This window comes from Podarcis melisellensis (genome assembly GCF_964234715.1).
Source record: "Podarcis melisellensis genome assembly, chromosome: 3".
In the NCBI taxonomy this organism is placed as follows: Eukaryota; Metazoa; Chordata; class Lepidosauria; order Squamata; family Lacertidae; genus Podarcis; species Podarcis melisellensis.
This window is the reverse complement of record NC_138530.1, coordinates 120,215,952-120,230,970: the sequence shown is the minus strand read 5'-3', so window position 1 is coordinate 120,230,970 and position 15,019 is coordinate 120,215,952. Positions and strand designations below refer to the sequence as shown.

The 15,019-nt window shown below is 43.0% G+C and overlaps 1 protein-coding gene across 3 annotated transcripts in view; it reads right to left on the bottom strand.

Moving 5' to 3' along the window:
• Window positions 1-15,019, bottom strand: part of COL4A1 (collagen type IV alpha 1 chain) — a 149,749-nt gene that overhangs the window by 601 nt on the left and 134,129 nt on the right. For all 3 annotated transcript variants that reach the window (XM_081905937.1, XM_081905936.1, XM_081905935.1), the window contains exons 44-51: window positions 13,613-13,685; window positions 13,172-13,243; window positions 12,353-12,481; window positions 8,198-8,296; window positions 7,596-7,808; window positions 6,602-6,779; window positions 3,743-3,857; window positions 1,003-1,175 (exon numbers count right to left, since the gene is read on the bottom strand). In XM_081905937.1, the coding sequence (XP_081762063.1) occupies window positions 1,003-1,175; window positions 3,743-3,857; window positions 6,602-6,779; window positions 7,596-7,808; window positions 8,198-8,296; window positions 12,353-12,481; window positions 13,172-13,243; window positions 13,613-13,685 (1,052 nt within the window). The remainder of the gene's footprint in view (window positions 1-1,002; window positions 1,176-3,742; window positions 3,858-6,601; window positions 6,780-7,595; window positions 7,809-8,197; window positions 8,297-12,352; window positions 12,482-13,171; window positions 13,244-13,612; window positions 13,686-15,019) is intronic.

The following is a 15,019-nucleotide window of genomic DNA, read 5'->3' as shown; positions in this document are numbered from 1 at the left end:
CGGGTTAAGTACTTAATTCATTCTGGAGGTCCGTACTTAACCTGAAACTGTTTTTAACCTGAAGCACCACTTTAGCTAATGGTGCCTCCTGCTGCTGCTGTGCCGCGGCTGCACAATTTCTGTTCTCATCCTGAAGCAAAGTTCTTAACCCGAGGTAATATTTCTGGGTTAGCGGAGTCTGTAACCTGAAGTGTATGTAACCTGAAGCGTATGTAACCCGAGGTACCACTGTATTTAAGTTACCACATGGAAGCAGAACATGAAAGAACTACAGTGGTACCTCAGGTTACAGGTGCTTCAGGTTACAGACACTTCAGATTTTCTGCTAACCCAGAAATAGTACCTCGGGTTAAGAACTTTGCTTCAGGATGAGAATAGAAATGGCATGGCAGCAGCGGGAGGCCCCCCAGCACCGGGCACATTTTTTTGAGGGGGTGTGACTATGGGCCCCCCTCATTAGGCATGTGAGGAAGCTGCAGAGACAGCTTCCCTGCATGACAGCTCAATGCTGCTAGCTCAGCTGGGCTGCTAGCTCCTCAACTGGGCTGCGGTGTGCGAGCCACAGCGAGCTCCCTTGGCTTCCATCCTCTTTGGGGGTGTGCCCCAGGCACCTGCCCGGGCAGTGGAGCATATACTCCTCTGCTGCTATCTGAGCACACTTCTGTTCCTGACCCATAACTGGCTATAATGCACTTCTTCTCTAGGCTGAATCTGTATCAGGTCCAAAGTAATAGTTTGACCAAAATATGCATTAAAGCATGCAGATAACTTGTATCTGAACTGTGAATTGGGATCTCAATTGCAGTGGGAATCTGATTGATAGAATCTGGTCAGGTAGAAGCACAACAGAAACAAACCAAAAAAAGGGACCAAAAAGGCAAAGTAAGTTCACTCTGTCACATCTAGTCACATTAATTTTAACTATTTAAAAAGCTGCTTTCAAAATGCATTTTTTATATCCTTGGGCAGGTATTGTCAATGCAGAAGATGTTCCCAACTTACTTGAACATTTCATTTCTCTCAATAGTGGCAAGCCAGAAGCTGTAAGCATTTGCATAATAATTGCAGGTGCCCTTGCCGTGGCATTCTATGAAGGGAGCACTGCGGAACTCTTCCAGACAGGAACCTGGAGATGCCAGAGCTTGCCCTGAGCCTTCTGCACCAGCACTGGTGTGCTGCCAAAAATACAGGTCATGCATCAGTTGATAAGAATAGATTATTGTTTTTAGTTACATATAATTCAACAGTACATTTAGTATTTAATAACAATTCAGTGGGGTAAATAACTGTTATTTGTATTCTACAGATGGGACTAGAATTTGAAAAATAGTAGGTAAAGGTAAAGGGACCCCTGACTATTAGGTCCAGTCACAGACAACTCTGGGGTTGCAGCGCTCATCTCGCTATATTGGCCGAGGGAGCCGGCGTACAGCTTCCAGGTCATGTGGCCAGCATGACTAAACCGCTTCTGGCGAACCAGAGCAACCACGGAAACGCCGTTTACCTTCCCGCCGGAGCGGTACCTATTTATCTACTTGCACTTTGACATGCTTTTGAACTGCTAGGTTGGCAGCAGCAGGGACTGAGCAACTGGAGCTTACCCCGTCACAGGGATTCGAACCGCTGACCTTCTGATCAGCAAGCCCTAGGCTCAGTGGTTTAAAATGGTTTACTAATTTAGATGTTACATTTAAATTATGGACACAAGAAATGCAAAAATAGTTTGTGTATCTGATGCATCAGGTGAAGTGGACTCTAGTCTCTGAAAATTATATTATAATAAAATTTGTTCATCTTTAAGATGCCACAAAACTTATTGCTGACTCTGAACAATGGATGCAGCCCAATCGCCTTCTCAATCCGGCCTGTGGACGGTTAGGGAACCAGTATGTTTTTATATGAATAGAATGTGTCCTTTTATTTAAAATGCATCTCTGGGTTATTTGTGGGGAATAGGAATTCATTCATTTATTTATTTTTTCAAAATATAGTCTGGCCCACCACATGGTCTGAGGGACGGTGGATCAGCTCACAGCTGAAAAAGGTTGTTGACCCTTGTTCTATACAGATACCACAATGGTTGATGTCACCATCTTTTCTGATATGAACCTACTAGCCGAGCCCTCCATGTGCCACCTCTGAGGGACATTTTGAAAAAGCTGACAAGGGATTTATGGAACCCTTCCCCAGTGAGGCCTGCCAATGTCACCAGGTGAAAATCTCCCTCTGTTCCAAAGCATGCAATGGCATGTGATGGGCTGCTGTTGTTTTTCTTACTGATCATAAATGCTTTGATTTGTTTTTTAGTTGTTCATGCTGCCAGTTTTTATTTTGCTTATAGGGTGTGTACTTTTAGTATTCTATGGATTCATGCTGATTTCTCCTTGGTTTTATATCTTGATAAGTTGGGCCATTTTTGAGAAGGAGACTCCAAAATTTAATAAATAACAATAAAATACAATAAATTTTACCTAGAAAAAAGCACCACTATGTTCAAATTAGGCTTACCCTGTATTAAATGTGCAACCACAAAAGCACATGGTCTCATAGCCCAGGTTTTACCATCCACCCCACTGGCTATCAAATAGTCCTTCATTAAAGGTACATTTTAAGATAATTCTGTGGCTGCTTTAAGTGTCTACACAAACCCATGCAGCACAAGCTACTCTCCCGGAGACCACCCAGCACGGAAACCAGGATCAGGATACCAATGACACTTTGACTCAAAACGTCTAATGACTCCACCCAGTGGGGAACAGCACTGAGGACAAGATCTATGACATCATAAGACTGAAGCAATCTCCCAATACTGTTCTCTGGACACAGCTGTGCAAGCAGGAGTGGAAAAACTGTGAAAGAGTGCTCTTAATAACCCACAGATCCAGTCCAGGAGTCATGACCAGGATATCGGGGTCAATGCTATCAAAAGTTGCTGAGAGATCCAGAACCAGAGTCCCACTCTTCCCATTGCAGTCTCAGTACAAGGGTGACCAAGGCTTACCAAGGTATAGTCCTCAAATTGTGCATGCACCCAGACTGGAATTGATCCATATCCTCTTAGTTATTTGTTCTGTCCTACATTTCATGCATTTCAAGGGCTTTATATATTTGCATTTTTTAAATATTGTCATAAAGTTAATGTGTGTGGGGGGGAGGGTGTTGTTGGATCAACTCTATTGATTTGTCTGCTGTTTGCGGGGGTAGGGGTGGTTAGGACATTGTCTTGTTGTGGCACATGTGTGATAAAGGCTACACCAGGGTGAAGGCGTCCTCCTTTGTTTGTCCCTGTGCAAGTTTGAGTTTGTTGGTTAGCTGCTTTACTCTTTGTGTTGTCACAATCAATGCAGTGGCATCCGCAACAATACAGCACTTAATGGGGATAGGCACAATTGTTGTTGCCTTCTAAGTTAAATTCTGAAACCCAGTTTAGTTTCACTACACATCTTGCCCCAGATCTTAAATTCCAAGCATTGTTGTGGCAGGGTAACCAGGCAGAAGTGTGGAGAAACTCATAAAATCAGAGTCCATTCAATTTATTCCCTAAGAAATGGCAACTAGCATGGTCACCAGGGTCACCCTGAAGAAATCTGGACAGCTAGACAAGCAAAAATAGAACTTTAAAAGGTAACTTGCTCATATGTCTTAAAAAGAATGGGTTCTTTTTAGATTGTGTGAAAATGAATTGAACATGGACTAGTAGAAATAGAATTAAATGCATTCAGGTAGAACTTGGAGCACTTACCATCACAAAGGAGTAGCCTATCCACAGTGATCTCCATCCTTCTGGACATGGTGGAATTTGAATTGTTTGACTGTGAACTGCCATCACCATTGCAGAAGCTTCACATACAGCACACCTGAGAAAAGTATAATGCAAAGTTGAAAAAATACATATAGATTGAATACCCTCCAGTCCTCCCTTTTACTGCATTATTCATCACAACAGCTCCCTGCCTGGGAGTACAGGGCTTTAACTGACTCCAGCTACAAAGGCTGAGGCAGCAGAACAAACTATTGAGTTGGTGTATTGTTTAGGGCAGGATGGTCCAGCATGTGGCCCATGGGTGATGACCCTCCCTCCTGCTAATTCCCCCTCCCCTCCAGCTCCCAAGTGCCAGTCAGATCAAAGATGGCGAAACTTCTGTTCACCAATGACTCTAGCATGGGCAAGACCTGCTTGCACTTCCGCTTCAGTGAGGATGTCTTCAACACCACCTTCATCTCCACCACTGGTGGGGCGAGGCTCAGGGTGGTGGCCTTGACCTCCTCCTGAGGGATGCTTCTTCAGGCAGATGCCTCTGATGGAGAGGCAGAGGGTGGCATTCCTCACCCCCCTTGAGCACATCCAGCTGGGATGAGGGGGCCATGAGGGGGCAAGTCGAGTTTAAATTTCCCTATTTCTTGCCCTACTATCTTGTCCCTTGGATCGGTTTTTGGTTTTGGATTTTAAAGGGGGAGGGGTGTTGTTCATGTGACATTCTTTCTTTCCTCTGACTTCACCTCTTTCTTCTGACTTTACCTCCACCCCCATCATGTTGTGTTTGGGGAGAAATGGGCAGGGTGGAGTTACATTTGGGAGGGGCCACCAAGGCATTTACCCAGAGCAGGGGGCATGAGAGGAGGGGGTTCTGCACAAGTCTTTAGCCCATGATGTGAGTCTCTTCTCTTCCTCTCCTCTCCTGCTTTCCTTCATGGCTTTGGTGCACTCACACATCTACCCCCCCCCCACCCAATTCGTTCATTAGGCACATATGTTGCCTCCCTCAAATGTCATCTTGGTCCCTAATTGGGGTGAGGGAGGGTGGATATGCACTTACAAGCAGGACATGAAGGCAACACAGTGTTTGCTGTGAGAGAGCGAATTTCTATCCACTTTCTCTTGACAATCTTGTATTAGCTGATACACCTCTACTGTATCTTCTCTTAATTTGCCTTTTTTATAAACTAAAAAGTTTCATATGTTGCAACCTTCCGTTTTCTTTCCTATTTTCCAGCTCCATTGGTGGTGGTGTATGCATTGGTGTGCATACATCTGTTTGTGTACTGAATTTGTTTAATAAATAAATGTATTAAATCTATGAACAGTGCATTTAATTATATATATTATTGTGTATATTAAATAATACTAACTATATTGCCAACACTTTATGATATGGACTCCCTGGTCCTGAATGGGGTAACTGTGCCCCTGAAGGACCAGGTGTGCAGTCTGGGAGTCATTTTGGACTCACAGCTGTCCATGGAGGTGCAGGTCAATTCTGTATCCAGGGCAGCTGTCTACCAGCTCCATCTGGTACGCAGGCCCTACCTGCCTGCAGACTATCTCGCTAGAGTGCTGCATGCTCTGCGTGGGGCTCTACGTGGGGCTACCGTTGAAGGTGACCCAGAAACTACAACTAATTCAGAATGCGGCAGCTAGACTGGTGACTGGGGGTGGCCGCCGAGACCACCGGTCCTGAAATACTTACATTGGCTCCCAGTACATTTCTGAGCACAATTCAAAGTGTTGAAAGCCCTTGAAAGCCCTAAACGGCCTCAGACCAGTAAACCTGAAGGAGTGTCTCCACCTCCATCGTTCAGCCTGGACACTGAGGTCCAGCTCCCAGGGCTTTCTGGCAGCTCCCTCACTGTGAGAAGTTACAGGTAACCAGGCAGAGGGCCTTCTCAATAATGGCACCCACCCTGTGGAACTCCCTCCCATCAGATGTCAAGGAAATAAACAACTATCTGACTTTTAGAAGACACCTGAAGGCATCCCTGTTTAGGGAAGTTTTTAATGTTTGATGTTTTATTGTATTTTTAATTTTTTGTTGAAAGCCGCTGAGAGTGGTTGGGGAAACCCAGCCAGATGGGTGGGTTATAAATAAGAACAACAACAACAACAAGTCCAGACTCAGAAGCAGAAGCAGAAGCAGAGGCTGGAGAGGAAGGGGGGCAAGAAACAGGGATGGCAGGCATGCTGCAAGGGGGTCTCCCCCTCCTGCTGTGACCAGCTCATCTCCCAGGACCAGAAGAGGTATGAAGAGGGCAGAGCAGAAACAGGAGTGTCAACGAAGTCTCAGATTGCTTGGGAAGGACTCAGGGGAAGAGGAGACTTAGGCAACTGTGGGAAGATGGGGACCTTCAGTCCTCACAACTGCCTCACGGAGGTGTCTCTTTGAATAAAGAGTTAACTTCACTGACACCATGAAGAGGTGCCTCTGATACCTGAGTTAGCCAGAAGCTCACATAGGGTGGGGGAGGGGTTGCGGAGAGAAGCTGCCCGTGTCCTTTCATCCTACTGCGCTGAGCATACTGGGGAAAATATAGTGTGCTCCACCAGTGGACTGGAGGAAGAAAGTTCCCCCTCAGGGTTGCAAGGCTATGATAGGATTCCTGGCTGGCAACTCTACTCTGCTCCACCTGTCTTGCCCTGATTTTTCTATCCCTCTTTGAGCAACAATCCACCTGCCATCCACATATCCTCAGCCTGAACATCTTGATAGCGAGGGAGCTCCTTTCAACTGCTCTAGAATACATTTCTCAAATTGTGTTGCAATGTCTGGAGAAATGCAAAATCTTCATACAGGAATTTGTAAATATAAAATTTCTCAATGCTTACCGACTGATGAAAGGCCTGATGTTGTCTCCTGTAATAGGAGCCATACTCATTGGCATTGGCTCAGGGGTAGATAACCAGTAAGAATAATCATTCCTTGAGGCAAAATTGCATACACTGTTAATGTTGCAGAACAGGAAAGGCATTGTGCTGAATTTACGTAGACAGCTCCCAGCTGTGCCTGAAATAGCAAAAATAAACGACTGATTTTTCTACAAAAAATGGTTTTCTATGACACCAAAGCAATTTATACAAGGCTAGAGAACTATGTTCAGGATTCAGCTAATGAGCCCTATAAGGACTGCGCAAGGATTTCTGCATAGACATGGATCTTCCTCTCCATGTCACTCTGAAATTGCAGGGAGAACCCGCAGAACAGCACACAGGTGGAGAAGAGGGAAGGTTGGGGATTGTGGGCTAAAATGCCATTCCTAAAAACTGATGAAAAAATGCTTGGGCTTTTGAAGCATCAAACAACTGGGCACAGCTGCTCTGCTTGTGAGGTCTGGGCTTAAGGTGGCTGTTCACAGGTGGACCCTGCCTGTTCACTCCAGCAAGTGGCAAAATGCCCTTCAGAGCCACATGAAAATGTCTTCAGCTGTCCAATAGATTTACAATTATTATGAAGTTTTAATTTTGGTTAAAGAAACGAAAATAATTTTAGGTGTCCACATTTTCCAAGTTATTCTTTAAAATAATGAATTAAAATGTTACAATCTGTGAATCTACGCAGTGCAGTGGGGGATGAACAAGTACAGGAAGAATGCAGGTTCAAGTGACAGGTTAAGACTTCCCCAAACAGTCCAGGATCCCATTTATCAAGACTGGCTTTTTGAGGCAGAAAGGAGCTTAATGGCACCTTTTAGATGCTGCAGCAGTTGACAAAACTAAATTGTCCGCTACAATTTTACTTGATTTAGGGAAGGCAATTGCGACAAAGGTATCTTTCTCTAATGTAATATGCTCAATTGACTCAATTTGTTTTGTGCTCTCTTACCCAAGTCCTGACCATGGGCCCGTTCGTTTCCTTGTACATAAAGCAAAGAATACCCGTGGAACATCAGTCTTGTTCCAGATGGGCATGTTGGCTCCTCTGTGCTTTGGCTGTGCCTGGTCACAAGGAAACCGTGAGCTACAGAGGGACTCCCTGGTGGACCCATCGACCCTGGCATGCCTTCAGGACCAGGTGGGCCAGGAAAGCCTCTAGGACCTGCAAGATAAAAATTGTATATCTAAGATAGTTCATTGACAGTGAATTTGTTTGCACCTCACACAGAGCCAAGCCATGGCTGAGCATGGAAACAATGGGACACATTTAAAAGTAAACATACATGGATTGGCATTGTTTGTGTTACACAGCAGTAAATCTAAACACACTTACCTGGGAATAAGTACCACTGGGACTCACTTCTGAATAATGTGCCTTTAAATAATAAATCAAGAATTGCTCTTGACTTACTGAAGCCTCTATTAAACTCCTTAGGACTTGGCACTGGACTACATACAGAACATAGCAACCCAGAAAGATGGGTGGGGTATAAATAACAAAATTATTATTAATTATTATTATTATTAGCAATGGAAGAAGATTGGACTTGCCTGGAGGACCAGCAGGACCAGTTTCTCCTTTCTGACCTGGCATTCCATCAAATCCCGGAGTGCCTGGGAGACCAGTCACACCCACAGGTCCCGTTACACCTGTTGAAATAAGGATGTGTCATTACAGTGGATTTATGGAGTCACTATCATTCGAAATTCCCAGTAGTGATGTATGGAAGTGAGAGCTGGGCCATAAAGGAGGCTGATCGCCGAAGAATTGATGCTTTGGAATTATGGTGCTGGAGGAGACTCTTGAGAGTCCCATGGACTGCAAGAAGATCAAACCTTAAGGAAATCAGCCCTGAGTGCTCACTTGGAAGGACAGATCCTGAAACTGAGGCTTCAAGACTTTGGCCACCTCATGAGACGACTCCCTGGAAAAGACCCTGATGTTGGGAAAGATGGAGGGCGCAAGGAGAAGGGGATGACAGAGGACGAGATGGTTGGACAGTGTTCTCAAAGCTACCAGCATGAGTTTGACCAAACTGCGGGAGGCAGTGGAAGACAGGAGTGCCTGGCGAGCTCTGGATCATGGGGTCACGAAGAGTCGGACACGACTAAATGACTAAACAACAACAAATCATTTGAAATAAGATGTACAATGGGCAAATCAGTATTCTAAACACCTGGGGAGCGGCTTCCAAGGGTGTGCAGGGAATCACTACATCAGTAGTGGGATCTGGATCCAGCCAGTGGAGTGGATACTTATCTCCCCTACCCACCATGGGCCTGTTTTCACCCACATCCTATTTTCACTTCTTTATATACTTTTTGGTACTAAAAAGGTAAAGGACCCCTGGATGGTCAAAGGTGTGGAGTGTAGCACTCATCTAGCTTCAGGCCAAGGGAGCCAGCGTTTGTCCACAGACAGCTTTCTGGGTTGTGGCCAGAAGGACTAAACCGCTTCAAGTGCTGTTTACCTGCCCCGATGCAGCGGTACCTATTTATCTACTTGCACTGGTGTGCTTTCGAACGGCTAGGTCCCCGTTGTGTGGATTTGAACTGCTGACATACCGATCAGCAGGTACAAGAGGCTCAGTGGTTTAGACCACAGTGCCATTCACCATTGTGGGGCTGGCTAGAGTGGGCATGTGGTGTGAGATGGAAGGAGGCAACACTGAACTGGGATGTAGGAAAAGGGAAATGGAAGCAGAGACATGGCAACTGTACAAAGACCCCTAAATGGAAGCCCTTCTCCGCCCAGTAAATGCCTATTTTTCCCTGGCCCAGCCCTATTTCAGGTTGTAGAGTGTGGGATAAGAAAGCTGTAGAATCCCCACTCCCTCCAACTTTCATCTGCTGCAGCTACCAAACTTCCACCATCACTTCCTGGGGCCCCACCACTGGCAACTATTGAGCAAATGAGCTTCTCTCTCTTTCTCTCTTTTTGCAATCATCTTTACTGATTTCTTTAAAAGACAAACATTCATGAAATCACTTTGTAACTTCTTTGTAAATTTTCCTGTAACTAAACATGTGATTCTAAAACGTAAGAAAATAAAATGTGTACTTCATCTGATTCATTTGTACTCCATTTACACCCTTCTTACTTGAGTCCTTTATTTTACTTAGTTGAATGCCACTCATAACGCATCTATATATTTGGTAATCTAATTTTTCCACTGTATTTTAGTATTTTTCCTTACAGGAGTTATTCTAAACCAGTCAAAAAAAATATCTCTCCATACTGTTTAAATATATTCCAATCATTTTTGAATTTTTGCTTCAGGTTAAGAACTTTGCTTCAGGATAAGAACAGAAATCGGGTTCCAGTGGCACGGCAGCAGCAGGAGGCCCCATTAGCTAAAGTTCAGGTTAAGAACAGTTTCAGGTTAAGAATGGAGCTCTGGAATGAATTAAGTACTTAACCCGAGGTACCACTGTATTTCCAAATTTCCTTTTATCTCTTTCCAGATTGGTATGTAATTATCTTTGTACAAATTTATATTTTAACTGTTATCCATATGCCTAAATGCGTGATTTTCTTGGTGATCATAAGGCCTATAAACTGTTGTAATTCTCTTTTAGTTAAAAATGTTTTTAACTAACATTTTGGTTTTATCTTTATTTAATTTTAAGCCTGTGACTGACCCAAATTTGTTTATCTTCTCTAAACTGTTGGCACACTTTCTCTTGGGTTTTCTGTTGTTATTAATATCATCATCATCATCATAGACTTTTATTGTGCTAGCCATAGGCCATGGCATCATTCAGAAAAATAACAACAAAAGCAAAAACAGCAATAACCATAAAAATAATCAGGCACCACACATACGATATAAACCATGGTCACAACTACTAAGATTATTTGTTGCATAAAATAGAATAGTTGAATTCTCTAGTAAAATATGCCAAATTAAATATCCGAATCCCCTTTGCAGATGACCATTATTTTATCTAGTTCTTTCCTCCTGATCTTCTTAGCTGCCAACGCATAGAGTGCTACTTTATAAGTTACAAAGTCATCAGCATCGCTCAGCAGCCATTTCACCCTTTCCCCCCTATTCAAATGAGTTCCATTCGGAAACAAGGGTTTTATGAATCGGTCTCTTGGGTATATATATAACGGGCACTGCAATAAATAGTGGCACAGGTCCTCCACACAGGGTTGCCTACAGAGACAAAGTCTCTCTTCATAATGTACTTTGCCGTAGCGTCCATCCAACACCGCCGAGGGCATCAGTTGGAATCGTAATTCTGTGAAAGCGATTCTAAGCACGGCAAGTGGGAGCTTTGACAGGTAACAGGCCTGGGTATGCTCCGTTTTAATAAGGGGGAACCATGGTGAGCTCTTGGTAGAAGCCATCATGGTTAGATCCCTTTCTGCATAGGACCTAAAGAGACAATCTCTTAAGTGCCTCTTGAGTCACCTGAAAATCTTGTAATTGATTGGGACAAGAGGCGTTGGATACCATCCTTCCAACATTGGTTCTGTTTCTGTTCTGTGTGTGACATAGCGGGGAATCTCTCCTCCAAAAGAAATTGAAGTCTTTTCACATAATTTAAGCACAGGTAATCAATTCTAGACTGTATTGTTGTCACATCAGCTTCAATGCTGACGTGAAGAAGAGCAGCTGGAGTCCCGTTGGGGAGCGAGAGCACTTTCCTGAGGAATTTGTTCTGCCATACAATAGAATTTCATTAATGCCCCACAAGTTTTCTGCACTTTGAGTTTCATAGCCTCGATGTGCCCCTTTCCATGATAGTGTCTCAGTGAAAAGAATTCCCAGATATCTGATATAATTCTTCCGTGTCCATGTCAGTCTACTCACTAAAATGTCTGCTAAGATTTTATAATCATTGTTAAGTAATGAGATGTGTCTGTAATTTTTAACAGCTGATGGCCCTGTTCCCTTTGGAATCAGGGTAGGCTTCCTCCCATGATTCTGGCAGCTTTCCTGTATTTAAGATGTTATTTACATCTTAAAGATGTTATCTTTAAATGGTAATGACAATAATTCTTCTACTTTTTTATAATATTTGGCTGGCAATCTTTCTGGACCTGGACCTACTTTCATCTTTTCCATTGCCTGCTGGATTTCTATCATGCTGATTGGAGCCGCTTCCTCTTTTGAAATCTTCCAGAGTTTATTTTGGTTTAAGAACTTGTCATTTTTTTCTTGATTTTCTTTGTAGAGTTCCCTGAAATATGCCAGGAAGCTGTTACTTATCTTTTTTGGTTCCTCAATTATTTCTCCATTCACAATCAATTTATTAATCGTTTTTTCACATTGTTTCTTCTTTAATTGCCATGCCAGCAGCCTACCAGGGAGCAACTGAGCTTCTCTGCTGCAAATGAAATCTCAGCATCTGTCCCTAGAATAGTTCCATTCTGGTACAAGTGCAGAAAGCCATAGAAATTCCCCTTGAAAGTGATAAAGACTGTCCTTCCTCTGTAGAAAGTGGGGCAATAGGTTAACCAGAAATATGTATCTTACTGAAAAAGGCTTGTGCCTTTCTCCAGCCACATTGAGGCCCTCATGGAACTGGACAAAATGCATCATTGGAAGAATGCATCTGAGCCCAGGCACCATGTGTCTCACTGTTCTGGACAACCTAAACTGATTTCCAACATGGTGGTGACAGCTTTGCTGTGACTCACCTGATTTGGCCTCGCAAACCTATGAATTCTAGAAGAACTAAAAAGCCTCTCACCTTGTTGGCCTTTTGGGCCTGGAGGACCAGGAAATCCCTTAGGGCCTACTGGGCCTACAGGGCCAGGTTCACCTGGTTCACCTTTCAAGAGCCGGAAGGGGCCTGGAGGACCTGGTGGGCCTGGAAAACCTGTCAAAGATAAAGAGTAAATAATGTCCACTCAGCAAATTACATTATGTCAATATTATATGTTGAGGGGATTACAAACAAAGATGCTAATTGGAGAGGCCCCTTAGGATCATGTTATATATTTGAGATTCTGCTGATTTCATTTTTTTTAAAAAAAACTGCTCCTTGACGTCAAAATAATCAAACGTGCTGAGCATACCCAGTCCTAATGAAGACACACCTTTGGAAGTTTAGCTCTATGTTGACAAAGCACTCCATTATGTCAGCTCCCAAGGTACAAGGGATATAAGCACCACTCCTGCTAATTAGCTAGCTAGGCTGCAACATGGACAGTTGGAGCAACAGCGCAACCACACCCCTTCCAGGTTACTTAAACACTCTCATCTGACACAGGTTATGCAAGCAACTAGCAATTACTCATGTCGTTCTTGGACATAGTGGAGGAAGGTACAAGGAAAACTCTAATGGCCAATTCTCTGGGACTGCGCCTCCCTGCAACTCTTCCCTCACCCCCTCTTCCTCCATCTCCGAGTGCCTAGACACTCCCCCCTGCTTCATGGGTGGCACACAATCCCACAAATCACTGGCCTGGATCATTCTCATGCCCCCCACCTCTTCTGCCCACCCCTCAGACACCAGCCTGTCCTTGACATCAAACCTGAAGATAAAATGGACAAAGCTATGACATACCTTTAGCTCCGGGAAACCCTTGGTCACCTTGTTCTCCTTTGAGTCCAGGAACGCCTGAAGAACCTTTTGGACCTGGATAGAAATTAAACTTCAGTATAGGCAACTCTTCTGCTTATTTATCTACTAATTCTAAACCACACTTCCTACATACCAAATACTTGAACTATTTTATACTTTCTACTTGAGTACAATCATGGAATCATAGAACTGTAGAGTTGGAAGGGACCTCAAGGTTCATCTAGTCCAACTGCCTGCAATGCAGGAATCTCAACTACATTGCATCCATGACAGATGGCCATCCAACCTCTTATTAGAAACTGTCAGTGAAGGAGAGTCCACCACCTTCCAAGGGAGTTAGAATGAAAATCTATTTCCTCTTTATTGTCACTCTAAATCAGAAGACCATGTAGTTACTGATGGCCATTATATCGTCCTTCATACCTTGAGGGCCTGGAATTCCAGAAGGCCCCATTTCACCTTTTGGGCCAGCAGCTCCTGGAAAGCCAGCATTGCCCTGCAGAAGAGAAAACAGCCCTCAGATATGCCTTTGGAGACAAGTGACACACAGATGTGTGGACAATTTCTAAAACTGCAACAAGTCAAGCAGTCAACACGTATCTCCTGAAATTGAATAGACAAGTAAGTTATGCATAAAAAAGGATCTGCTACATGGCACAAGACTCCAAGTTCTGCATATGAAATAAGTGGGTGACACAATTTGCTATATGTTGTAGAACGAGGTGGGAATTGTGGGAAAGGAAATAGCAGTCAAACATAACTACGTAAGCAGTTTGATGAGAGTGATGTGAAGCTCCTGTTCCTGTTCCTAACTCTATCCTTGTCCAGAGAGTACTCCCAAGCTATTCATGGTTAAAAATATTTGTGAACAGGAGCAAAAAACTCTACAGGAAAAGATGGATTGTGAAAAAAGCGAAGTATTTGGGAATTGAAATAACAATGAAAAATATTAACCTTTTTGACAACAAATGCAAAAAAACTGGAGAGAAATTAAAAAAGATTTTAAGATTTGGAATAGATTAAAATTGTCGTTTTGGGGAAGAATTTCAATAATCAAAATGAACGTTCTCCCCAAAATGCTCTATCTCTTCAATATGATCCCGATTATGAGTAATACAATACTAATTGTTAATGGATAAAAGAGAAAGATTTAAAATTATATTATGAGATTTAAAATTATATTATGTATTGTTAAAAATAAATAAATAAATTGCAATGTAAAATTTATGACTTATTACTAGAGTGGAACTTGAAAGATGAAGTAGTAAAGGAGGTAGTGGTCAAATGGGCACAGGACATCGGCCATACAATTTACCTAGAACAGTGGGAGAGGCTTTGGCAAGTGGATACCAGATTTGCCGCCTGCTATAGCATTAAAGAGAACTTTATGAAAATGTTCTTTAGGTGGTATCTGACACCATCAAAACTTGCAAAGATTTATAAATTAAAGTCCAATCTGTATTGGAAATGTGATAAAGTCGAAGGGACAATGATTCATGTTCAGTGGAGATGTGAAAAGATTAAGAATTTTTGGGGTATTATACATGAAGAGTTGAAAAAGATGCTCCAAATCACCACAGAAAACAAAGCAGAGGCGTATTTATTAGGTCTACTGTATTAGGGAAGGACATCCAACAGGAAATGAAAATAATTTTTCTTTACGCTACGGCAGCCTACAGAATAGTTCTTGCTAGTAAATGGAAAGGTGAGACAATACCCACAAAAGAAGATTGGATATGTAAATTAAATGGATTTATAGAACTGGCCAAGCTAAAAGCAGCCATAAGGCTCTAGACAAATAAAAAATGGCAGAATGGCAATGTTTCGAGG